Genomic DNA, 27,588 nt, shown 5'->3' with positions numbered 1-27,588 from the left:
GGCTCTGGTATTAACTGCACAGACTAGGACCAGCATGTACAAGCTCACAAAGAATGGGTTGGTAACCTATAGTTACTTAGGTTGTATATTATTTATGCTCCTGGTACAATTTTGGAGTTTTCCCTTACAAAGTTATTTAAAAAAAAAAAATCCTTTTTTCTTGGTTTGCCTCTCCTCCATTAGCCTAGGCTCACTGGATCACCACAACAGCCGGCTCCAGTGGAGTTACAGAGTGGGCAAGAAATGATGTGCAGGAGCAAAGGGACCGGCAGAGCTGCACTCCGCTCTGAATACCTAAAGAACATGTACCTATTTAAAACAAGCTGAACATAGCTCAGAGGCTAATTACTTAGATTAAAGTTCTCATTTTTACAGCTGTTCAATTGTGTTAAGTGCTGCATTACCTGAACAAAACCACCCATATTACTACCGGCTTAATTCACAATACATGCAGGAAAATATCAATGCCTTCGAAATAAAAGGAAAAAGCAAGTTGTGGCAAGAGGAGAGGTAATTAAATGAACACAATATTTATTAATAGAGTGCAAACAAATTTTTAGTTGGAGTTCCTTTTTGAATTTTTGATTGGGAAATAAATAATTTACATTTGTTCCTAAAGCAAATATTGCCACCTGATCAGTCCAACCATGTCCTATGCTATATAGGTATCAGCTGCTTTTTTCAGTTCTCTGCTCTTCTCTTCTTTGAGCCACAACTTCCCATGTAGAAGTAGTACCCATGTCCTGTAAAAATAAGTAAGTGGGTCAAACACAGCATTTTTTGATTACGTACAGTACTTGGTACCTGCTTACATTTTATTCAAATATCTAGAAGCATAACACATGCCTGAAGTAGCCTAAATGAACATGACACATTCTGTATTGAACTCAAAAGGCAAAAAATGTTGATTACATTAAAAAAAACAACAAGGAGGTACTTGGAAATGCAGCCTTCTAACAACCAAACTTCAATAACATGCTATTGATCAAATTCAAAATAGATGGTCATATCTTCTCACCAGAAAAGATCTAGTTCTATCAACAAATTACTTCATTGTTCAATATTTGCTTCTTAACACAGACAATTTCTCAAAATACTAGCTGAGATAATGAACACTGTAAGACCTAGTTTTTTAAAACACTATATAATGTTTACCTTCTTTTAAACTAAAGTTATCAAGTTATCAGAATAGGTTTGCATGTTTAAAACTTTTGCAGAAATAAAACAAGATGTACCTCCTTTAAGGCCACCAAAATAAGCACAGTTTGAGCCCTTTAAACATCACTAGAATGACATGATGAGGTTGAATATCATTAAGAAGAAAGTATTGTCTTATACTGAAAAAGTATGATAGTCCAATTAGTCATTTCTGCCTACTGTTACAACCTAGCCATTTGACTGCTGTTTTGGGAAATAAACTGAAAGTTCCTCTGAATAGTTCAACAAATGAAGTGCTTAACATGCCAGCAATGGAGTTTTCAAATCTGTGTACAGAGTTTGACTGGTAGTTATGAGGGATATTTAAGTAGAAGGCAGCATTAAATATATATCATTTATGAGAAAATTATAGAGTTTGATAAATGAGCAGATTAAACACAGCAGAAAGCTATTTAATTGTCAGCATGAACTATTTTACTCAAAAGAATTCAGTTATATTTAATATGAAATAAGCTTTTTGCAGACTTAGAGAAATGTAAAGTACATGCAAGAGTTGCTGGATAATCTTACTCAGTTTTTTTTTTTTAAGATAATGTAACTTTAATCTGTTTGAATCAGCAGCGGAGTCAGAAAACAGCAAAATCCATATCTTCTGTATCCGAGCTGATAAAGGGACACACCCTTTTGTAAACATGATGGTATTATGTAAATCCGATTTTGAGGAGAATTTTTTAAAGAAGTTTGAATATTTTTATAGTTTAATAAAATAAGCTTTCAGGAAAAAAGGACTCTAATTTGAATTTAGCTTTGAAGAAATCACTAAAGAAATTAACATAAGCCTTCTAAAACTTAGAATTTGGAGTAACCTGGTTGACCTTCAGTGCAGGTACCATAATGATTTTTTTAAGTGGTTACATTTGACAGATTCCAAACAGTTATTACATTCTTAATTTAAAAAAACAGCAGGAAGAGGTCTCTCTAACCATGGCTGTCTCTACATGAGGCTTTTTTGCCAGTAATTTCCCATCATGGGTCCCGATAAAAGTGTTGGTACAAATAGGATTCAGGTGACCATTGTCATCTCTTCTACAGAAGTAAGTGCTCTTACTATTTCTAAAACAGTGCCAGGCCATACAACAAAGAATTTGTGACTAAGACTTTGTCAATATAGTGCTACAAGAAGTTTAAATGATAACAAATATAAAGTGTCTGACCAAACAATCTATCATCTGTTTTAGAGCGTCAGTTTCTTAAATGGAAATTCATCTGTGTAACTACTAATGCTGGTTCTAAGTGAAGAGCCTCAAAAGCTGAGTGTCAGTTTTGCAACGCTGGGAACAAGGGGATGTCTGCACATGTGAGTGAAGGTCTGATTGTAGCACTGGTGTGCATACTTGTGCTACAATTACAGGGCTGAAGCATTGAAAAGGATAGTAAAGCAAGAGGAAAGAAAGGGAGGAGCAGTACTGAACAGAGTGAGATTATGTAGGGTCTTGAAGGTGAGAAGGCGCCTCTTGAAGTGATGCAGGAAGAGACTAACCCAATTAAGGGTTTTTTTTTTTTAAAGGGGAGATATGGCTGGAGCAATGGGAAAGGAAAATAATTCAACAATGGCATTCTGGATAGACTAGAGGCAGAGAGAGGGGCTTGAAAAGAGGGTAGCTACAGCCACTTGGGACAGTGCAGACAGGGCCACCACATGGGGGAGGAAAAGGGCACACTTTACCAGGGTCCAGGGGCCTGGCCCAGGCTGCAACACCATGAGTTAAAAATTGAGGCTAAATTGTAGATCATGCCTGAGGATATTTATAGAAACGTATTTCCCTATATCTATGTATCTATTGTCCAGATTGTGGCAGATTTGCTGGCGCCAATCAGAAGCAGTGTACGAGCAGTCTCAAGCAACATTATGAACAATGATTGTGCGCTTGTGCAGTTAAACTAGGATTTGTAGTTTGAGACTGAGACAGAGAGAGATTTGTGCTCCTCTCCCTGACATGGTCGATCATATCAAGATCAAGAACTACCAGTCCCAGAGTTCCTTGTGCATAGGCAGGAGGGAGGGACAGCTCGTGGGAGGGGCAAAGCACCATAAGACAGTGGGAGCCAGGGCTGCTACTTCTTCTGGTAGGATTTGCAGGCCCAAAATATATGTGAATAAGTGTCTAATTCACTCACAGTCATACACACACACACTCCATACTGCCATGTTTGGTGGTGGTTATAAATACAAATCAGGCAGCCAGAAACATAAGGAGGTAAAAGAAAGGGAACTAAAAGAAGCTAAAGGACACCAACCTAGCCTCCAGTTTTTCAAATCAGACAAGGCCTTTCTGCAGTCAGGCAATATACTAACTAGGGAAGCAGATGAACAAAATCAAGATGAAAATGATTTCAATATAGAGAGAATGTGTCTGTGGCACTGGCAATTGATGACAGAGAAAAGCTGCCAGAACATGCATCACGTGACTCCAATCTAATGCTTGAAGATAGTCAGGTAGTATCACCATTAGCACCACCACATGCAGAAGGTTTACAAGAAGCAGGAGAGAGTAGTGCTACACTATCTGATTCTTGTCTTTTCAAATTGGCCTAATTATAAAATGTTTGCAGTCACATTGGTCCATTAGAATAAAAAAATCAAGACACTGACTGGATACAATACCTCTACAATGAGCAAAAAGTTACGAAATAGTCAACAACTTGTAGGATTCTCAGACTGAGTGTTATGTTAAACAAAAATAGCAAACGGGCATTTTTCAGAAATGTAGAATATGTAACAGTAATTTCAAAATTCAAACTTTTTTCATGGCTCATGAGATTGTATGTATGGGATGAGGGATTGTGGTGTGTGTGTGGGAGGGGGCCCATGTTACAAGTTTGTACTGGGCCCGAAAAAATTATGCGTGGGTCCTGACGGCAGAAGGAATGAAGTTACAGAAATGAGAGGATGGCCTGATTTGGGGGGGGGGGGGAAGGGAAGATGATGGGATGGGATGGGATGATGACACCCACCTTCCCATCCAAAACCAAAGTTAACAAAGAGCATGAAAGGTTAATGTCCCCACTGCTTGTCAAGCCTACTCCAAATCGCTACCATTCTAAATCCTAACCACTGCTGGCCCTTGTTTAATCCGACCAAAGATCAGATGGGGATTTCAGAACATGAGGGAGGATGCTTTAACAGCTAAATAACACACACTCGGTCATTACAAAAAATGCCATAGTTTCAGTAGAGAGGTGGTGGAGAATATAAAACTAACCCTTTGATCATACATGACAGCTTCATTTCTGCCTACTACTAGTTCAACTGCACTCAGCGCAGAGCACAGTACTGAAAGATGCTGGTAAAAGGTGTGAAAAGGGCAAAGGTGAGTGCTGTTTTACATGAACTAAAAGTGTTGCGAAGACAATATTTTCTCAAACCTTTACATTGATTCCAAATGCAGCAAGGTCTCGACGCAGGTTGTCACAAGCTTGCAGAAGGGGTTCTCGCTCCAGCAATAACTGCCGTCTTTTCTCTCTCTCTTTCTGTTTTATTTCTTTTGATACAGTGGTACCTTCTTCCACATGCACACTTTCTGTTGCTCCAGGCATAGCAAGAGCGTAATTACGCACCTTGATACGGAAACTCACTAACTCATCAACCACACTGGAAAGCACAGCTGAAGTTTTGTTTTCGGGAACAACCTATAAATCAAAAGTAGCATCATTAAAGTACTTGTACCAGAAAAATGAGTTAAGCAGTATTCATTCAACAGAATAAATGCTGAAGTAAGGCCTTGTCTACACACAAGGCATGTGCACATTACATCAGAAGTTGATTACAGCACCAGTTGGCTTACCTGCACCGACTTTTATCAAGCTAGCTGTGTTGATACAGCAGTGGTGGCTGTACAAGCTGCCAAGAAGCTTGGATACATACTCAAATTGCATGTTCATGCCCTCGTGTCTTCGCTGGTATTTTGAACTGTGCGAGCTAGATTACAGCTGGAGCGGGTAAAGACCATGCTGCAACCACACTTCTGACTGCAATGTAGGCATACCCACACAGTTGTATGGCTTTAGCTATACTGGACACACTTATAGTGGCGTAATTGTACTTATACTAGTGCAGTTTACTTCTGTACAAGAAAGGGAATAAACTATACAGCTGTGAGGCACCTTTGCACCAGCAATTTACCCACTTCCAAATCCCTCCTTAAGACTTTTGAGATGCCTATAGAATCTTTGCCATCCAACTATGGCTAGGCAGGAGGCAGACGACTACTCAAGACTTGTCTACAGAGGGAGTCATTCCACAATAGTTATTCCTGATAAATTCCATCTGTGGACGCTCTTATTCCAAATTAGCTTAATCCACTTCCAAAGGCAGTGGATCTGCCATGTTTGAAGTAGAGACAAGACTGGTGCCCGAACAAACTGTCATCCCTTAATCAAGGCATCATTTCCATTCTATAACAAACTTTTTGAGAGAAACCAGAGACACAGAGTTCTCAGTGTTCTGATCCTATCCCACACCAACTTCTTCAACACCCCCTGAAACTCCTAGAGAACCCGATATAGCATGCAAGAAGTCAGAAAAGCATGAAGGCACACATCCTAGCTAGGTACAAAGGCCAGAGAAGCAGATGAATATGTCCTACATGAAAATTACACACTATTCCTCCAAATACAGTATGTCACCAAAAATTAACAAGACAAACGGATAAAGCAGATATGTGGACTAATCAAAAGCCTAATATACACAGCTGTTCAGAAGCCAAATACGTAAGCTGCTCTCACTAGCACAATAATACAAAATACAAAGGAAACACCTCAAATTATGGTTAAGCAGTTACTGATTTTAAAAGGATTGTGAATGAATAGCTTTGTGCTGTATATATTATAATTAAACAGATGTTGGTTTGAATCCATAAACATTTTTTATATGGCTCTGCTACCCCAAAAAAGGAAATCTGCTCCCTGTTTAGTATTTAATAACATCTGCAAATTTTTGGACCCACAGAAAATCTTTAGAGCGGTTTCATACCTGTCTTTCTCCAAGAGATAGTCCAACGGTGTTAAAAAAGTGTTCTATATAGGAAAGCATAGCTCCATATACAACAGGACTTCTAGGAGATCCACCTTCCTGCTACAAATCACAAAAACAAAGCTGTCTGATCAATACAGTTTATTATTGCAGACCTTAGCATGTGTCTATGGCCTTATCTAAATGGAAACATTTTACTAGTTATGTTAAACTGTGGAAACTTATTCTGGTAAAAGAGTGAATTTTTTTTTTCAGTTAAGCTTATGTCATTTGGGAACAGTTTTCAGTTAAATCAAAGCCACAAATATTGGGCTAATAACTATAGCATTTTAAATTCATGTTTTAGATTTTTTAAAAAAAAAACACCCTTTCCCACATAGACAAGGCCTATGAACATGAAGAAAAATGGAAACTAAATTAAGAGTTGAAGGTCTTCCAGGTTAATTAATTACATCAACTGCTTCAAACATTACTCTTTGTCATGATGAATTAGACACTGTGAAGGCCATTTTCAGACAACCTTACAGCATTTGGCTGCAAGACAGTAGTGTAAGGAATAGCTTTTTTAAACTGATGCAGGCACAATTTCTCCTTCTATATTTACCCAACATTAATTCAATGTTCAAAATTAACATGGCAAGATTATGAGAAAAGACTTTATGGGGACCGAGACTGGTTAGCAAAGGGCAATGGTAATGTATCAAGTTGGAGATCAGTGTGTAATGAGGTGCATAAAGATGAGGTATTGGGTGGCATTTGATTTAGTATCTTAATGATTGGAATAGCCATAAGTAGCATGAAATTTGCAAAAGATACTAAACTGGAAAGAGCTAGAGCCAGCAGACAAGAAAAAAAATAGAAATGGACCAAGAGTGATTAGGAACATGGAAAGAGGAAAAAATTAAATGAGTTCAGTTTAGGGAAATGAAAGCACATATATATTAGGCTATGTCTACATTTATGGTGGTGCGTAGAGTACAGGGAATACAGACTACATGTGTAACTACATGCTGCAATGAAAGTTAGGCAATGTTGACACTTGTCATTGTGATGTGCCGCTACATGTGGTAGTGAAAGGCTCTGGCAGCAGGGAAAGGCTCCAGCAGCGAGATACTACACTGCTAAAAACAGTAATGTTGACGTTAGAGGCACTGCTTGGGCATATAGGGAGCCGTGCAGGGGGCAACACTGGCTGGATTAGGGGGACAATTTATTATATTGTTGAACATCAATATTTCAAAATTACAATAATTCATATGAGATAGACCACATCAGGTACCATTAGAAAGGTTATAATTTGCTAAGTATGATGATATTGTTTGTGTGTGTGTCATGTTTGTACTGAAAGTTATGGATATGTTTGAGTATCTGTATTTCAACTTGTGCTGTGTTTTTGGGCGACATATCGCTGCAGTATTAGCCTGCTTAATGGCCCATTAAGGAAACTCACAGGTACAAAGGGCCCAGGGGGAGAAGCCAGGGATACACCTGATGAGTCACCAGGACTTACTCATGTGACCCTGGACTCCACCTTATTTCTGTAAATTTCCACAAGCAGCTTGACAAAGGCCAAAGGACATAAAAGGCAGCTGCACCACATCCATATTGTCTTCAGTCAGTCTTTAGTCTTCAGCCTTCACCTACTGGATCAGAACTCATCTGCAACTGAAGCTGTGAAACAAAGGACTGAGACCCACCCAAGTACCGGATGTTCACCAGAGGGACTATATAAACCTGCAAACTCCACAAATCTACTGATAACCTGATATATATGGACTTTCAAATCATTTGTATGTATCTGATTGCTTTAATCATTTATTTCTCTTATAGTTTGTTTCTTTCCTTTTATAATAAACCTTTAGTTCTAGTTACTAAAGGACTGGCTGGTGGCATGGTATTTTGGGTAAGATTCAAACTTGTGTTGATCTGGTACTGTGGCTGACCTTTCGGAGAACCTTTTTGGTAAAGTGTATAGAGTTTTAAATAACTTATCTCTTTACCAGACCTAGTGGCTGATTGGGAGCCAGAGACTGGAATGCAGTAAAGGGGGCTGTGTAGATTTTGTTTTAGCTTCTTCATAACCTGTGTGGGGACTCAGAAGCACGGTTTGTGGCTGGTTGGGAAGTCTGACTTCAGTGTTATCCACCAGTGCTGGGAGAATCTGCTCTTCTTTTGCAGCCTGCCCTGAATTTGGCGTTCTCAGGTGGCTACCCTAGGCACAGACGTGTCACACAGGGTACATACCCTAAGGTTCTAGCATGTAAGGACACACTTCTCGTCTAAAGCTGTGTCTCTCGATCTATACTGCTGTTTATATCCATGCTAGGAAGACATGCAGTGTATGTACTACTCTGCACACTGCCATAACTGTAGACATACCTTTAGGGAAAAAATAATCCAACACACAGATACTTTGTAGGAGACAAAATATGGAAAATAGTAATGTTCAAAAAGATTCACAGAGCAGTTAAGTGCAACTGCCCCTGGAATAGTGCATCCAATTCTGGGCCTGACATTACCAGAAAGATTGACAATTAAAGGGAATTCAGAAACAATCAAAGTGATGAGAACGATGGCGGGGGGTTGTTTTGTTTTAATTCAAGCAGCTGTGTTATCAAGGACTTGCACTACAAACTGGACTGAATCAGGGATTTGCTCAGTGGCTCGGAGAAGAACGTTATAAAGAAAGGGAAGACTAGGATTAAGTCTGAATCTCAGAGATTGGTGCTGCTACAGGACTAATAGGAGACCAGGTTAAAAAAAAATATATCTTAAAATGAGTTACTACTATATTAAATCCCACCCGTCTCACCTCCAATAAAAACAAACTGCGAACACCACGAGACCGGTAATGAAGCAGTCGGAGACAATGAAGCAGAGAGATTAAGTAACTGACCCAAGGCCAAAGATGGCATCATTGCCAAAATTAGGATTAGAACCTAGGAGTTCCTAAGGCTGCGCTTTTGCTCTATTTCCATCCTTGATTTCTTGCTTTCAGCCACCTAAAGCCCCCCTCAGCTTTTAAATGGGGCCTCAAACTGCCAATTTATGGTTTGAAGTATAACTGGAGCCTTAAGAGGGGTGGTTTGAGACTACATGTATGACTTGCCAATAGCAGAGAAAACTTCTGAAGGCTGAATAAAATAGGTACTGTGTTAACTACTACTGCCTCCCCACGCACTTCAAGTCCTAGTGATAAGTGACTTTATTCTTCTTACCCAAAAAAACAAACAAACAACAAAAACCCCACCTCACCAGTCTACCCTTTATCTGTATTATGAGGTAGAAAGCAGGTATGCACAACAAGCAGTAAAGCCGTGACATGGCACACCCTCTGGTGTCTTTCCAAAGTCTTCCCTATGAATAAAAGGCAGCAGGAGAGAACCATGCTTTGGACACAGTGAAGCATAAAACAATAGCACAGAATTCTGGAGATGCAGCCTGGACAAACGTGTCTAGGGTCAACAATTTGTAGAGCTTTGTTTTTGCTGGTTTGTTGTGTGAACAATAAACTAATCTGTCTGAATTAAACAGTAGGACTGTGGACAGCTGTCATTTTCTGATCTCAGCATCCTAATGGGTTACCTTAGTAACAGCCTTAAGCTGTCTGTTGCCATGGTGAATGAGGTTCATAATTGCAGCAACAGCCCTGGAGGTGTCAAAGTCATCTGCAAATGCAGCCTTTACATTTGCTTTTGTGTTGGCTAGCCTGCAAAAAAGAAAAAAGTAATGTCTAAGATAAGGTGGACAAGTTGCCAGCAGAGTACTGAATTCATCCACTATGAGCCAGAGTCATCTAAATGACACTGTAATCCTGTTCCTAGCTGTACCATAATCAGCAATGCTACAGCAATCAGAAGAGAAGAAATTTTTCAATGCAAAAGGGGAAAGCTAGGTCTACCCAAAACTGAGATGTTGCATCTATTCAATAAATATTACATCATTATTCACAGCTGTCATCAGCTACTTGAACAATGTTTGGCCTTCATCATTTAAAAACGGATGGGGAATTAATTTATAATGTAAAATGAACAATTTTACTTTGCTTTTTTTTTTTTTTTTTTTTTAAAGCTAACCATTGTTCACACTAACTGTGGGTATCTCTGCAGAAGCCAAGGCACACAGGGTGTTCTAAAGCATTGCAAGAAAGCTGAACTGCAGTCAGCTAGGAGCTTTGCTGCAGCACTGCATGCCACATCACAGAACACAGGTTCAGGAACAAGCTCTCTTTTCTCATTTGCTGCGCTAGTGGGACTCGCGCACTGTGCCTGTGCCATACCTGGCTCAGAGGGAAAGGCCAGACGGCCCTTTGTTACCAACTAGCTTCTAGATGTCAATTTGGGATGGGCTCTTGCCCACTCTCCCCCATCTAAAGAATCAAAGCTATTATAGTGCAGTTATTAGCAAAAGGAAGAGGAAGAATGTCAAGGGAATAAACGTGTGGTTGTCAATGGCCTCCTCTCCTACTGTGCTAATCAACCCTCTATTCCCACTGACCTCAGTACATCATTTGACATTAATGATCACACCATAGCCGTCTTGAAAGCCTCAAGCATTATGCTGGCATCTCTGGCTCCCTCCTACCTCTATTTTGCTCCTCCCTTTGTAGCCATTCTGTGTCTGGTGGCAACTGCTCATTATACGTTAGAGACCATTGCTTTTGAGGACCCCAGGGGTCCCTTCTATCTCGTGTATCTACCACTTCCCCGTCATTAACATCGTTCATCAGTTTCATCTCAGCCATTTTTACACTGACAACACCCAAATTTATTTATCCTATAAATCCTTCACTTCCTTTCAGCTTCCTTTCCTCCTACCTTAAACACTGCAATATCTGACTGCCTTCACTTTCCTCAACCGGCTGTCACCAGTTGCTGATATCCTCCTGTTTCAGGAGTTCTCAAACTTTTTTGTGAGGACCCCCTTTGAAAATATTTCAGGCTGTGACACCTCCCACCACCCTTACCAGCATGCATGGGGGTTGACAGCTTGCACCCCCTCCATAATAACCTCACAACCCCCTGAGAGGTCACAACCCTGAGTTTGAGAATCCCTGTCCTATTTGGCATACCTAACCCATTCACCTTCTCTCAACTATGACCTGTCCCCTTTCCCCTCAGGACCTAACTGTATCTTGCTAGCCGTAGTCAGCCTCAGCCACAAACTTTTCATTGCAAATCATTGTTGCATATTTGCAAATGCTTACTACCGCTCTTACAACACAGCCCACTTCCACCACCTTACAATGCCACTGAACTGCTCATTCATGTGCTTGTTACTTCAAATTATTACTGGCTGCAGTTCCCACCTATGACCTCCCAAAATTGCTCCAGTCTATTCAAAAGGCTGCAGCCCATCATCTCACAAGAGCATGGAAACAAAACAAAATCACATCATTGTGTTCTGCTCACTGGCTCCCTATCAACTTCTGTCTCATCTACAGCAAAGTCACCCTGTGCCTTCATGGTCATGCCCCATCCAGCTGTGATCTCATTCTTCCCTATGCCACCTTTTTTGTGGTCCTCTTCTCCCTTTCCCTTTCTCTCCTCCCCTCCCCTCCATGTCAGAATTCCATCATCCAGGAGAGGTTATGTCAGTCAAAAGGAGCAAAGGAACCTACGTAAGGCGGCTGCTGCTGCTGCTGCTGCTACAACTACAACACACACACCCCCACACACACCATGCATCAGAGCATAGTATTCTATGCAAAATTGCATCAGCTAAAGGAAGAAAGGGGGAAAAAGCAACTGGAAAAGGAAGAGGAAGACAATATTGCTTCTAACTCTCACCCTCCTCCTTTATCTTAACCAGAGGGATTTTTGTATAGATTTTTAATGACATGCAGTATGGCACAAAGTTCAGCCCCTCATAATCAATCAGGAGTTCACAAAATTACCATTCATATAATCAGAATCTTCAGGTGATATCATATATATATATACATTTGCACTCACATCTCCCACAGTACATCTTCCTGAATGGGATCGCATACCATCTGTCCTTTCACATAAGCATTTGCATCACTAATAAAATAAGAGATTGTCTGAAGGAGGTTCTTTGCATCATTCATGCTGTCATCACCAAATTCTATTGCTAAGAAAATAAAAAATTCATTTAGGTGTTATGACACACAAGATACTGGGAAACATATATAGGAAACAGTGCCATGAGAAAATATTACAAAAAATACAAGTTCTTTGCTATTTATCTGTCAGAGCAGAACTTTTGTTAAAATTACCTACAAACTTAGCTAAAAACATTAATATTTAGAGATATTAGATTATTTCATGGTTACAAAACAATCCAGTAATAAAGAATTGCACAGCACATATTTAAACAAAGCAAATACAATGGCCCAAAGATAACTGAGAAAAACTACCTGAAGCAGAATCTAACTGATTTTTTACAATTGTCTTTCATGTATTGAATCTTTCCATCTAGCGGGCACCCCAAAATAGTTAAACCAGGCATATTTGTAATTACCACCAAAAAATTAAGTATGCAACTCACTGGTAAAAATCAAGAATAAACGGTCTCCTGCTGTGTAATGCAAAATATTTACCTGTTTTTAAAGAGGTATACATGTTATATGTTTAATTAACCGTAACAACATCTTCATTCTATCATGACAATGTGTTTCATGAAACTTGGTATTGCATTAAGAAGGATTCTAGTTTTAGCCTATGTGAAAGCTCTGCAATTAAAGTCAGGGCTGACTTGTAAGTATTTGCTTTAGATAGAAAAAAAAATCTGTTCAGGTTTGAACCCTAGTTTCTGAAATAGTGCTGAGACCTATCTGTCTTTGGCTACACCTGCAGATAAACCACATACAGCACCAGTCCAGCTGCACCCACCACTGACACCAGCTGTCAGCAGCAGGTCATCTACCTAAATTACACAAAGTTATGCATGTTTTAACTTACGCTGTAATATCTCCAATGGAGCCAAATTCACCTCCAGTGTAAGTGGGGACTACACCAATTGAGTTATACCCACCGGAACTTGTACCCACCAACATCTGGTCTGAATGTAAACTTAATCCTCTAGCGAATCAGATCAGAGTAATGTACACTGTCCTTACGTACCCACTGAACATAAGTAACACTGATTTGCCACATATACTTGTTTTCTAACTAACTTACACCCAAAGTACAGTTTATCATAGTGTACCCCTCGTTATATCAGCACTTAGTTTGCCCTATAGTTTCCATGGCAACCTCCCTCTGGCCCCAGAAACACCATGTGTTACAACTGGCTGCTTTGTATGACCACACAACACTGAGCAGATACACACACCATTTAGAAAGGTATACAATATGTGCAAGGCAGAGTTAAAACTGTGGCGGAAGCCAAAGGCCAAACCTGATCTCATTGACACCAATATAAATCAAAAACAAGTCTAACAGCTTACACAGAATCTCTCTGGATTTACACACATACTATCGGTCAAAATCTAGCTCCATATCTGAGAGATTCTCAACCTGTGTACGATTAAAATCTGTCTTAATGTTGCATTAACTTGGTTTCAAAAATAAAATTTAAGTGTGCCTTTCAAACATGTTATTTACCTTTTTTTTTTTTTTTTTTTTTTTTTTAAAAGCGGTAAAAACAGTTACAAAAATTGGATATCAATTTTTATCCAATAAGATTACCTAATTAATTACTCTGGTCACAGGAACTGTAAGATAAGCATGCAATAAATGTTTATTATAGTGAAGTCCACTTTGATTAAAGCTATTCTTTTTTCACTGATTTATGCCATTCTCCTATACTACGAATATGGTCAAGTGCAGATACATAATCCAGCTCAAATGTATTTAGTTCTAGAAATTGACATTGCCCCCTTCCCATTGTCAAAGATGTTCATCATTAGAACATCTAATTACAAAATAAAAATATAAAACTCCTTATTAGCACCAAAGGACAAAGATCTGACCAAACAAATTGGTCTTGTATTTTGTTCCCAAGCTCACCAAATGCATGAGAGCACATTCCAAAAACAAGGGCACTCCAGTTGAAAACAACTGTCGCAGCCTGTAGAGTTTTACCAACCCCCCCCCAAAAAAAACAACAACAACAACAAACAAACAAACAAAAGCAAACCCTCCAGTTATGGGATACAAGGAGAAAGATAATGCCTATAACCGGGTCCCAAATAATTTAGGGGTGCATAGATAGCAGCCACACTAAACTGCACCCAGTGGCATATAGAAAGTTTAAAGTCATTTTCAGGGCAGCCTCAAGTAGAGACCACTCAGTAATCTAGATTTGAGGTTTAAAAGACAAGATGTATCTGATAAAGGTCTGCAGAAAGATACAACTGCAGCCTTCAGGCTAACTGTGGATGAAAAAAGATACGGCAAACCATAGCTTGAGCACCAACGAGATGAGATGGATCCAAAGCGACACTGAAGCTGTATGGGCAAAGGCCACATGAGCACCTCTAATAGAGGACACCTTCATACATGGCAGCATCCCTAATCTCACCCAGTTTACTTCAATTCACTTCCTTTACCTCTCTCAAACTCTGGGAAGGCATCAGGTAACCAGGTTTGACAAAAAGGAGACACAAGTAAGTGTCATCCATACATGGATAATACTGCAAACCAAAACCTCCCAATCTCTTCTCTAGCTGCTTTATGTACACACTGTTCAGGAAGGGTGATGAGATGGCCCTGCAGAATCCCAGGAGGGAAAAAAGCACTCAACTCCTTTTGGGGTCACGGTCAGAGGAAGGAAGCCTTTGGAGGACAGTCCCATCCACTCTAACCAGTGTCCACATGCAAGCCAACAAAACCTTGTGATCAATAGTACTGAAGTAATTGATTGTTGACTGTTATCCCCCTTACCTCTCTTTGGAGACTAGGTTCCTACTCTGGCATATTTAGACCCTTAATTTTCAGGGGGGGGGGGGGGGGGGGCAGGGAGGAGAAGGGCATTGTTTAAAATTTCCAGGGACTTTATCAGCACTTATTAAAAACATTTTAAAAATGAGGGTAAAAATCAGTGCAACAAATTAACTTTGCCATTTTCATGGTAAGTAGTGGAGTAAATATCACTCTTTTTTAAACTTTTTTTTTTTTTCAAAAAACCCTTATATTCTGAAACGAAGTTAAATACGGTTTTTCACTTTCAACTCATTTTAGCATGAAAAGTCATTCACTATCTTATTTGCTTTGAATACCAATAGAGCAGATTGTTATCTGTAAAGCTGGTGATGTGTCTGTAGAAGGCATGGGATTGACAACAGTACGTATACCAGCACTTGAGTCATTCCGGTGCTTCTAACCTAGGTTCCCACTCTGGAAGGAGAGATGGTAGCTCAGTAATCTGGGCCTCCCACATTATGAAGTTGCTGTCTCTCGTGGAGCAGGAAGCCAGGTGCAGAGTTCCAACGCTTCCAAAATGGGGATGAAAAAATTGGCCAATATATATATAATTTTTTTGGGGGGGCGGGGGGGGGTGTAAAACCCCAAATATTTTCTTTAAATACCAGTAAAAACTGAAAATGAAGGGCATTAGGCATATTTTGTAAGGAACTCAAGTGCTGCAGACAGTTACTAGAACAAAGACATATACACCCTGTGGATGGCCTTCACTGGGGTAGTAGGTGTGACGCTGTTAGACCAGAACCCAACTCATGCCAAGGCCTCTAGGCCTCACTGAACACAGACAAATGCATAGCTAGAAACCAGTCTGTCTCGCCTGCATTGTTAAGATAAGTATGGGACTCATATCAATGTGTTCAGACTTTATTAAATGTTTGTGAGTTGCTGCATACATTAATCTCACTTATAACCTCTATATCCCATGCTATAAGATGATATTTAAGTGTTTGTTCTTTAACTATAAAATTTGTTCTGAAACTATGTAACTCAACCAACAGGAAAAACTTCACCCAATGCAGAATGCTGGCTTCCTACAGAAGATATTATCTCCTGCCCATCAAGAAGGACTGCTCAATCCAAATGGGCCATTGTGGAACAAAGACTTTGTTGACTGGTTCCCCCACACCCTTGAAGAGGGTACGAGCCCAAGCCCTCGTCCCATCACAGCTTGAACGCTAGGGGAGGGGAATAAAAAGGCCTATGAAGGAATATTTATTATTCCTATGCTGCTTGAACTCTGAGATGCAAGGATTTCTAAGAATAAGCAAGGGGGCCCCAGCTGTTTAGGTTTATGAACCCTAAAAGGCATATAAAGTTTAATTATTATAGAAACTTCTATTATCATGTGGAATTTAAGACTGTAACTCATTTGTGTGTATGTAACCTGCTTTAACCTTGTAAGCAGCTCATTTCTTTTTCCGAGTGAATAAACCTTTAGTTAGTTTGTTATAGGACTGGCTACAAATATAGCCTTTGGTCAGAGATCTAGGTGCACCTGACCTGGGGGAAGTGACTGGTCCTTTGGTACTAAGTCACCTGAATATTGTGAGTTTTGGTATAAGGGACCCTCTGTCACAGAGTTAAGCTTGCCTGGGTAGCAAGATAAATCAGAATGCCCAAAGGCATTGTCTGCCTTGAGACTGGTATTCTCGCTTGTGAGCCACTCCAGACAGCATGTGTTATACCAGGCACTGCTGCCTGTCGGTTCTGGATACCAGGTAAGGAATAAAAACACGCCCACCCTGGTTAGGTACACTTATCTTTAATCACATCTTACGCTCCAAACAGCAGAGGGAGACCCTAGGGCTCTGCAAAGCGGCTGCAGGGGAATGCCAGACACTTCCGGTGAGTTCATGGAGGAGTCTCTCGCATTGCTCGCATTCTAAGCTCTTATACGGCATAATATATTTACTCTAGGGCATAGTGGGGATTGGCTTATTTACAGCAGGTGACTTGGCTAACACTTTCACTTTTCTTGGCACAGAACACAATTATACAATGAGTTGAGAAACAGGTTATATAATTGTGCTCTGCTCAACCGGTCCTGACTATCTCAAATGCATCACAACATCTTCTGCGGCCTGCACTACAATCCACCCCTTCACGCGGCGGATATGGTCTGGCCATAAGTAACACGCTGCAACTACAAAAACACTTCTATAAACTCTTTTTAACTTATATAACAAATATATATATTACACATACTAACTAACACAATTACACCTAACATAAAACAATTGGATGTATCATCAAATTTAAAAATGTGCTGGCTCCCGGGGACCAATTGGTGAACATATCCCAATGATGTATAGTTAACTGTTGAATATGGTGCACTGAGTGCACCATCCCTTGACTGTCAATTGTCATGGACAGCAGCTGCCCCGGCCATCGCCTCAGCTTGGGCAAATAATTGTTTCACCCATAGCCCTGCCTGATGTAACTCTTGGGCCCGGGGCAGGAAAATGAGATATTCCTGCAGCCACTGGTGCAGTAGGGCAACCTGTAGAGTCTTTGTTTGAGCTTCACAGATGGTTAGCATATAGCTCTGCCCTGTGTAAAGATCCATCAAGGAGGTGACATTATCCCTACAATCTAACCCAGCCCTACATATGTGGACCCCGATGACCACTGCACCCTGTTGGTGGTGACCATACAGGCTGAGGAATTGCTGCAGTGATAAACATCCGTGCCATTTATGACATATTGATGCTAAATACATTCCCCCAGGCACCGGGTAGAGGCATGAGGTCAATTCCCGCCCTGATAAGGGGCACACCCAGCCTTGTTGCCAAAGATTACAACTGGCCACGTTTACAGTAAAATTTTGTGAATCAATTATTTGAGGGGCCACTTCGGGGAGCCAGAATCCTGCCCCCATTTGGGTGGGGAGGAGGAATAAAGGACACCAGGTATTATTCCACCAAGGGATTGCCACCCGGAGGCGGGCTTGGCATATATGGTGCTGACACCAAAAGTGCTTGGGCTCCACCCCTCCCAAGGGGGCTTCCCCCATACATTTAGCAATGGTCACATTAATAACCGGGGTAATTGTCCAGGATAGATTTCTGTGCCCCACCACCCATCGCAGCCCCGGCATCTGCACTGTTGTCCAATTGCAGTGCAGACTGAGGTTTATCAGGAGGGCTCCCGCTCTCCCCTTCGTCCGGTTGCCACATGGGTATGATGCGGTTGAGGTACTGAGCGTGGGTGTATTGGTCGCCCATATCGCGAATATGGTGGACTCTGCTACACAGCTTTCCCATTGTTGCCATGCATGGGCTCCTCCACAGATCAGACTCGTGAGGATAATCTGGTAGCAGGGAACTAAGCAGGCAGGTTAGCATTTTTCAATAAAATTGCACATGTATCCCCTGGGTCCTCTGCGAGTATTTCCCCCTGGGTATGGACCCATACCTTTCGCCCTGTACTTCCAAAGGCCCAGAGACCCTTTTGGTAGAGGGCCCCGGGTGTTCACTCATTCGTCCTCCAAGGAGTCATCTCGCAAGCCCCCATCGCAGCTGGTGGGATCCCAAATCCTGTGAGCGAACTATGAGCTCGGACTCTTACTGATGAGGCCCGCCCTTGCCCATGCTTTTTGCGCCATACATCGCATCCGAACCGCCAAAGTGGTGCACTTAGTTTCTCAGTCATCGGCATGGGCGGTGGACGCCTCTACCACTTCCCGTGCCACTAGCTGGGCTTGCCTTGCAGCATCCAGGTCATCCCAGAGCGTCTATACCCCCTTCTCCATTTCTCGGAGCTGGTGCTCTAGGGAGCAAAGCGCGGTCAGTAGGAGCCACCCCAGCTCTGCCTTCCCTCTTTTTTCCAGCCAGAGCTCGTCCATTACCTTTGCCAGGGCTACTGGCGTGATGGCTCCTGCAGTCTCGAGCTCCGGCCATGCGGTCGGCACAGCCCACCGACCCATTTTTTCAGCCAAGGGTGACCACATACCGGGTACTAGGCCACCCGGGGATGCAGCTGACACCCCCTCCCTCTTTCGCCTTTGTCCCAAACAGGGGCATGCTTCCTTCCCCGCTATCCTGTTTGTGACACCAATTGTTATACCAGGCACTGCTGCCTGTCGGTTCTGGATACCAGATAAGGAATAAAAACACACTCACACTGGTTAGGTATACTTATCTTTAATCACGTCTTACGCTCCAAACAGCAGAGGGAGACCCCAGGGCTCTGCGAAGCGGCTGCAGGGGAATGCCAGACACTCCCAGTGAGTTCATGGTGGAGTGTCTTGCATTGCTCGCATTCCAAACTCTTATACGGCATAACATTTACTCTAGGGCATAGCGGGGATTGGCTTATTTACAGCAGGTGACTTGGCTAACACTTTCACTTTTCTTGGCACAAAACACAATTATACAACGGGCTGAGAAACAGGTTATGTAATTGTGCTCTGCTCAACCAGTCCTGACCAGACCCGCCACGTCACTATCTCAAACGCGTCACAACATCTTCCGTGGCTTGCACTACAGCGTGACAGTAGGAAAGGAAGATGACAGAAAGAGCAATGTAGAAAGGATTTTTTTGTCCCCATCTTGCCCCTCCCATGGTTAGTTCACCAAACTGTGTCCTCTACCCGTAGCCACACAGGGAGCTTGCAGGAAGTGGGGCTCTAAATTCTGCCAGGGGTTTGCTGCGTGACCTTCCACACACATCCAGCCCCCTCTTTCACAGGGCTGTATACGCCCTGTGCAGCACAGAGCCCTACTCTACAGGAGGTCCCTATGTATCAGTATGCGGGTGGTGGCAGTCATGGGCGGGGCTAACAAATGACTGCTGAGCACATGAAGTCTAAGCGAATGACAGAGCCATCCCTCCAATGTGAAGGGGAAATGGCAGATGAGCTAGATCCTAAACATAACCTTGATTTCAGCAGCAAAGATTTTTTGAGATACTAAGCGAGAGCAGAACAGAAACTGGAAACACGTCACCTACACAACGACATCATAAAAAAAACCTTCTATTGTACCTTCTATATTTCCCGACCTCACAATACTCCTGTACAGGTGGACAAATGGCTGCACAGATGTAAGCAACTTGCTCAAAGCCACGCGGCAAGTCAAAAGAGCGGGAAGTAGAATTCCATTCTGTTCAGGTTCTTAAACCAGCCCTCCTCACTGTAGCACCTGAGCATGGGCCAGCAGCGCAGTTAGGGGAGTGACAAGCATCTGTCACAGGTGGTTCATTCATTCTCCATATTCTCTCCCAAAGGATAAATTATGAAGGGTTTTTTAATTTAATTTTATTATTTATGTCGACTGTTTCACATTGTTTTATTGCTGAAGGTAAGGGCAAAGTAATGCACTTTACACTTGAAGTGGAAAGTGGTGAGGTTTGAGGTGGTTCTCAAGATCCTGCGGGAGCTCCTTCCACCACATGCAGCAGATGATACAAAAGTATTTTAAGATTGCAGTCAGATTTGGACTGAACTAAGAGTTACAGGGAAGATCTCACAAATCTGGGTCACTGGGCAACAAAATGGCAGATGAAATACAATGCTGATAAGTACAAAGTAATGCACAATGGAAAAATAATCCTATCTATATATATAAAATGATGGACTCTAAATTAGCTGTTGCCCACTCAAGAAAGATTTTGGAGTCACCGTTAATAGTTTTCTGAAACCTTCAGCTCAATGCACAGCAGTGGTCAAAAAGCCCAACAGAACATTAGGAACTATGAGGAAAGGGATAGAAAACAAGACAGAAAATGTCATAACAGCACATCATAAATCTCTGATGCGCTCACTCCTTGAATACTGTGTCCAGGTCTGCTTGCCCCACCGCAAAAATGATACAGTGAAACTGGAAAAGATTCAGAGAAGGGCAACAAAGATGATCAAGGGTATGGAATGGCTTCCGTGCAAGAAGAGGGACTAAAAAGATTATGGCTGTTCATATTAGAAAAGAGATATCTAAGAGGGGATATGATAGAGGTCTATAAAATAATGAAAGTGAACGGGGAGGTGTTATTTACTTCTTCACATAACACAAGAATCACGGGTCACCCAATGAAATTAATAGGAAGCAGGTTTAAAACAAACATAAGGAAATACTTTTTCCACACAACCCACAATCAACCTGTGGAACTCTTTTGGAGAAGAAGGCCAAAAGTATAATTGGGTTAAAAAGAATGAGAAGTTCATATTGGCTAATAGCCTATCTTCCATGATCAGGGGAATAAAACCACATGCTCGGGACAACACTAAACCTATGACTGCCAGAAGCCAGGAGTGGAAGACAAGGGTGGATCGCTGTAAAATTGCACTATTCTGTACGCTATCCCTGAAGCTCTGGTAACTGGCTACTGTCAGAGACAAAATACTGGGCTAGATGAATCATTGGTCTGATCCAGTATGGCAGCTCTTGTGTTCTTATGTTCATACAGTACAGTCTGTAATCACCTTGGACCAAGCCCCTGAGAAATCTGTCTCCTGCACAAACAAGCTTTATCATGGTAGTCGACAGCTCCATTGTGCCAGAGAAGCAGAGTTAAGCACTGTCCATACCCCAGAGTTTCAAGAGATCCTTAACAGGCCCAGACCATTAGACTCCTAGCTCCCAAGTCTGAGTTCTAACCACTAGAATATGCTCCCTTATCATAGCCTCCATTTCTTCCCAACAACCCAAGAGAACTTTTTGAGGAACAAAGGAGGGCAACGAGGTACAAACCTGAAGTACAAATTTCTCATGAAGCAGATGCAAAAGGCGACATACAGAAGCAAGTAGAAAAACAGCTTTAAAAATGAAACAAATGAACAGTGGGCATGGACAGATGGACGGACACACACAAATTTGTTTGCAGCAGCTGACTCGAGATCAACCTAGCTATATCCTTCAGAGTTTTGAAAAATTTTGCACACTGTAGTGAAGTTGATCTAGCCCGTAGGGAAGATGCAGCTAGCTTAATGGAAGGATTCTTCCATTAACAGGTGTTAACAGGCGATTCTTCCATTGAGCTAGCTACTGCCTCTTGAAGAAGTGGATTAACTCCATCATTGGAAGAACTGCTGCCATCAACGTAGGAATCACCTATCCTATGTGGCCACAATGGCACAACTGCAACACTGTAGCTGTGCCACAGTAGCATATGTGAGCAAGGGTCCACTGAGGCAGCCGAAAAGCGTAGCTCCTACAAGTAGCTAAAGTTATTTAAGCAGCAAAATGACCTCTCTGTCAGCAAACTGTTTGTGCATGAAAATTCACAACGTGTTACAGATCAGCGCACTCCAACAAAATAATAGGGCTTTAACTACTTCAGCTCTCTCAATTTTTACTGTTATACATGCTAAGATGGGGGGGATCTAGTGGCCTGCTCAATGAACATTACAGTACTAGTATGCATTCATACTTTCAGCATGAATGGACTGTGTGACCTGACTACAGTAGTGCAATCCCAGTTCTCTTTTAGTGAATCTGAATAGGGTGTAAAACTGTTGCTGTCTGCATTAAAATCCATTTTGTGTAAGTTGGTTCTTCACTGCTTTAATGCAATTTGGCATACAACAGAGAAACTGGCACAGGTTTTTTTGCAGAGAATTTTTGTTCATTTCAAATGACTATTTATCTATCAAGTATTCATGTAAGGGAGCTTCAGTATGCCATTTAGTCATTTGAATGTCCTCCATTAACTACCTGGGCAACAAATATGAAACTACAATTATTTCAAAAATATAAATATACAAGTAGACGTCCTAAAATTAATACAAAGTTTCACCTGGTTTTCTCTCCAAATTTCTCAACGTAACTGGCTTCAACAGATTAAAAATCAGAGAGAGAGATAGAGTTTATCAATTAAGGTCTCCTCTATTCAGGAAAGCATGGTGCTGTCCTGATTAGGGATGCTTTTCTGAATCAGGACCCTCAGAGCAAGTCTGCAAGGTGCTGAGCAGTCTTCCACTCATGGGAATTAAAGCAGTTAGGCTCCACATGAAGATAACCCAACACACTGCAGCACTGGCCCCCTCAGTATCTTGGAGGGTTGTGTGAAAAGACAAACTAATCAGTCACATGTTTTTCCTTACCTGATCTGTACTTGCTGCGCAAACAAAACATTCTGAATTCATCTGGTGAATTCTTCGTCAAAAAATCCTAACCAATAAATAAATAAATAAAATCAGTATTATGCTATACCATACAACAGATCGTCATTATGTAATTTTTACACTTTGTATTTGATGTGATTTGTATTTCTGTCATTTTGTGTTAATTTCTTAGTCTTTTGGGAAAGATTAATAAATACATTTTTGATTATCCAGTTTTGCAGTTACAATGTTTTAAAGTATGCCAATGATTAATGTTTTAATCTTTAAAATTTAAACTAAACTTCATTTGTGGCAGAATTAAACAGGGCAATGTCAGATATATGCCAGCTGTCAGTGTAAAGCATTGAAAGATGCATTCTATAATTAAATTTTCATCATTATGATCACTCACACAAACATACAATATGAAGGACAGCGAGAGTAAACCTGAAATGTTGTGCTGAGATTCAGGTACAACAGAAGGTGAGGGAAGGACTGTGAGAACTCTTGCTAGTTTCACACACAGAATGTTGGGTTTGTTGAACTAGATTACAGTTTAATTTATATGTTATAATTAGAAGATTAGAATATGTAGGAGTAGAAAGAAAACTGGGACTGTATGGAAGTTAACTTCTCTTGTACCACCTTGATTTATCCATAAAGACCTGTTAAAATCCTACTCATCCAGAGGGCAGCTTCCTCATTTTGGATTAATGCTAAGGTTGCTTTAAACCTTCACTCTTGTGATAAAGAATTTCATTGTGTTTCCCAAAGAACCATTTCAAACTGATGGTTTATGTAAAAATGGTTAACCACTTGGCAACCCTGTCTACTTCTCAGCATGAAGTGTGGCAGGTAACAGTGAATGCTACATTCATGATCTTTTAAATTAGCAGATGAGAGGTAGTAAATTGGTCGCATCTAAGTGTCGCTGAACAATAAAATTGCAGTGAGAAGTTAGTACAAGTATGAAAAGATGGGAAAGTGTTATTGTTTTTTAAAGTAAAGAAATGCACACAGAAATTTAGCTTCCATTTCACTATTAAAGCAGGCAGCACAGTGAAGGTAGCAAAGTATCGCGCATGTACATGGTCTAAAATGAAAACAGAAATAATTGGAGCAATCAAGGCTAAGCTAAACCAAAAACAAAACTGGGATACTAAATTATCCTCTCTATACACTTTATATAGCTCAATAAACTCAAAGTGCCTGTAGACATTGTGGTAAGAGAGTATTATGTCTAAGAAAGGAAATAAACTGTATGAAACAGAACTCTGGAATGGAGCAAGGACCATCTGAATTGGAAGGTGTGTGTGTGTGTTTTGGGGTAAAACATGTCACTACAGGATGTGTAGGAAAACTGAAAATATTCCCACACACACTGATTTTGGGAGAGAATATTAATAGCAATTTTAACAGCCCAGAAAGTGTGCGCATGTGGAATACTGCAGAAAAGCACAGCTTGATCGAGGGTATTCAACATGGCTGCAGGAAAGGAAAGCCATGGCTCACTGACTATTTGCAATGTGTTCACTGTATTTACTGGCAGGAGAGAAAAAAGGAAGGCAGTAGGCAGCAGCATCCTAGCCTTGAATTTTTCAGAATTCACATGGAAAGTCCCATATGGGGTTTAACTCTCAAGATGCAGAATGACTGACTGGAAGGAAGTTTGGTTCACTGATCTGAAAATTATGTGCAGGACAGTATTACACTGATTAATCATGGCTAATCTATATATTATTTAGACTAAAAAAAAAATTACCCATAGGGTACTGCTAGGACAAGTGTTGGGTCAGCAACTTTTTATTGTTAAATTTATCTGACTTGCCCTGGATATAACAGTTACTTGCTATGACAAAGTTCTTTACCTTCTGTGGCAAATGGCTGGCTTCACCCTAGTGGGTCTTGCACTTCCACCTCTTGTAATGGGCCAGTGCGTCACCAATTAACCCATCTCCCCAGGGAGGGAGGTAGGGACCCGGGCCCTCCCGCTCCTCCAGGTCCCAGCCCAGGGGCCCTATGAGTAGCAGCTATGAGCTGCTGGAGCCGTACTCACAGCTGCAGTCTTTTTCCCCGGGCTAATTTTCCCTCCTCAGTCCTTCTGGCCTCTCAGGCCCTGCTTCCTTGACTGGGCTTCCTTACCCAGGCCCCTGTGCCTGGAAGAGTATCTCAGTCCTGCCAGGGGCTGGGTTCCCCCCTCCTGGGCCCAGTACCTCTGTCAGGACTCCTCTGCTCTTCCATGCAACACTGTTCTCCTTAGCACAGCACATCAACTCCTCCACCTCCGGCCCTGTCTGTCTGGAGCAGAGGGTTTTTATCAAGCAGGGGGCTGGTCCTTAATTGGCCTCAGCTGCTCCTAATTGCCCACTCATGACTTCTAGCTAGCCTGCAGAGAACAGAGCCCTGAGCATTCTGGGGCTTACATACCTCCTTCCAGCACTCTCCTACTGCCCTCTGCCCTTGCTATATCACACTTCCCAAGAACAGTCACTCAGCACATAACATCCCATTAGAAATCCAACTGAGGACGATTTTTATTTTATTTTATTTTATTTTGAAGTTGTGCTTATTGCATTCACCCTCACCTCCATTCCAGCATCGGTCTACACTAGGAAAATTACTGTCAAAATTGTCAGCGATGGATGATTTTCCTAGGGTAGATGAGGCTTCGCTGTTCACAGACAGCATCAGGAGAATTAAGAATAAAGCAGCTCACATTGCACTCTGATTTTCAAAGGATTATAATTAGTCTTCCAGGACGGCAGAGAGGAATGTATGTGCAGAGACAGCCTCTTAATCCTTGTCTACGTGAGGAAAATTATCCATTGCTGACAATGGATGTCAGCAATGAGTGCAGCTGAAGTGCTGCTGAACACAGCTTAATTGTACATGTAGTCAAGGACAAACTGTGTCCCATACCACTTCAAAAACTGTGGTTAAACTCACTAATAAACGTAAAGACAGAATTCACCAGAAGTGACTGCTTCAGTGGAGTTAGCTAAGAAAACTGCTTTTGGACAAGAGCCTGTGTCTCTCTAATACAATATTACCATCTAACAGGATCGCAGAGGCTGAAACAGATCCATTCTTGCCAGTTGTTGATATTAGCTAGGAGATAAAGGTCTATTTGTGTTAAGAGAATGGCAGTTTAAAAAAAAAAAAAATGCAGGCCACAAGGACCATCTACAATGGCACTAGAAGATACCTGTCAGTTCCATATAAAAGGGTCTACATTATCTAATCCTGCTTCATGTTAAATGAGAAAAGGAATGAAGTCTCAAAAAAGTAGTGTCCCCAGACTGTAAACGAATATGAATAGCATATGTTAATGAATTCATATCCACTCGCCGGCTCACCAGTTTAATAGATGGTATGAATGTTGTGTTTCAGAATACATACTCCTGTCTTAACATAAGTGAGCAAAGGTATCAAATTCATTATGTGAAGAGAACTGAACTATATCTTTTGATTATGGCCCATTGCCTCAGCCTTAGGACTCGAAACAATCCTTGAGTAAGAGCAGGTTTCATATACCAATAACTGAAGGTTAATACACCCGAATACGACATAAAGGCCACAATTTGGGGAAAAGAGAGAAGAGAGGTGAAGTAATATCTTTTATTGGACCAAATTCTATTGATGAGAGAGACATGCTTCCAAGCCTACACAGAGCTCCTCTTCAGGTCTGGAAATGGGGGGGAACGTGCTCCTATGTAGGACAGGATTTAAGCATTTCTAAGTCCCACAATGATTTACGCATGTGTGCAAGTGCTTTCCTGAATTTCCATAATGAATTATAGCATATTAGACGCATGCACCCACATTCATGACTTCTTTAGTTTATAACAATATATTACCTTAATTGTAATGTAGTTTTTTAATGATTTTGACATTTTTTCTTGATTTCCTTTAACAAGCAAATGACCTGGAAGAAAAATATGGTTAAATTAGTCTGCTTCTGAATGAGTGGTGAATGAAAAAGCAAACTCTGCTTTGAGGAACAGGAGGCAGAATATACATAGATGGATTTGTGCTAACCATTTCAATGCACTGCTTTGTATTTTTAAACCACAGCTTTACCCAAAATCCTACGCCATTAGGCATGCAGAGCGTTGGATGGGTGCATTTTAAACCACTCTAAAGAAATAAAATTAATGAAATGGTGAAAATAGATAGCTTGCTTTGACCAGAAATGCCAAAAAAATACAGACACACTTCTAAATAATCATAGAAAAAAAGTTTACCTGTTACTTCTTAACATTCTACAGTGATATTTGGAGGCCTTTAATGCCTCCTCACAAGTACAGCAATCCTCATGCAAAGCAAAGCATTTTCCAACCAAATTCAAACATTGGAATAAAAGTGTAACATAACCACCAGACAATTAATATATAAGCTTTGTCTTAAAACAGTGCCGACACAAAATGGGCAAGTTTCAAAGTAGGGAAGAGACACACAAAACTCGACCAAAT

General features: G+C 41.2%; 1 protein-coding gene across 3 annotated transcripts in view; it reads right to left on the bottom strand.

Moving 5' to 3' along the window:
- Positions 1–341: 341 nt before the first annotated feature.
- The window catches only part of CARS2 (cysteinyl-tRNA synthetase 2, mitochondrial), a 47,053-nt gene continuing 19,806 nt past the window's right edge, over positions 342–27,588 (bottom strand). For 2 of the 3 annotated variants that reach the window (XM_067563691.1, XM_067563694.1), the window contains 7 exons: positions 26,974–27,041; positions 23,117–23,183; positions 12,145–12,283; positions 9,776–9,899; positions 6,191–6,292; positions 4,585–4,848; positions 342–743 (listed from right to left, as the gene is read on the bottom strand). In XM_067563691.1, coding sequence (XP_067419792.1) covers positions 669–743; positions 4,585–4,848; positions 6,191–6,292; positions 9,776–9,899; positions 12,145–12,283; positions 23,117–23,183; positions 26,974–27,041 — 839 coding nt within the window. In that variant the 3' untranslated portion in view covers positions 342–668. The remainder of the gene's footprint in view (positions 744–4,584; positions 4,849–6,190; positions 6,293–9,775; positions 9,900–12,144; positions 12,284–23,116; positions 23,184–26,973; positions 27,042–27,588) is intronic. The other variant, XM_067563693.1, reaches the window with a different exon arrangement.

The sequence above is a fragment of the Emydura macquarii genome, unplaced genomic scaffold, assembly GCF_026122565.2.
Source record: "Emydura macquarii macquarii isolate MOO-44397 ecotype Brisbane River unplaced genomic scaffold, CSIRO-AGI_Emac_v2 contig_2531, whole genome shotgun sequence".
Lineage (NCBI taxonomy): Eukaryota > Metazoa > Chordata > Testudines > Chelidae > Emydura > Emydura macquarii.
Note: the sequence above shows the minus strand (reverse complement) of the source record. Positions and strands in the feature narration are given on the sequence as shown.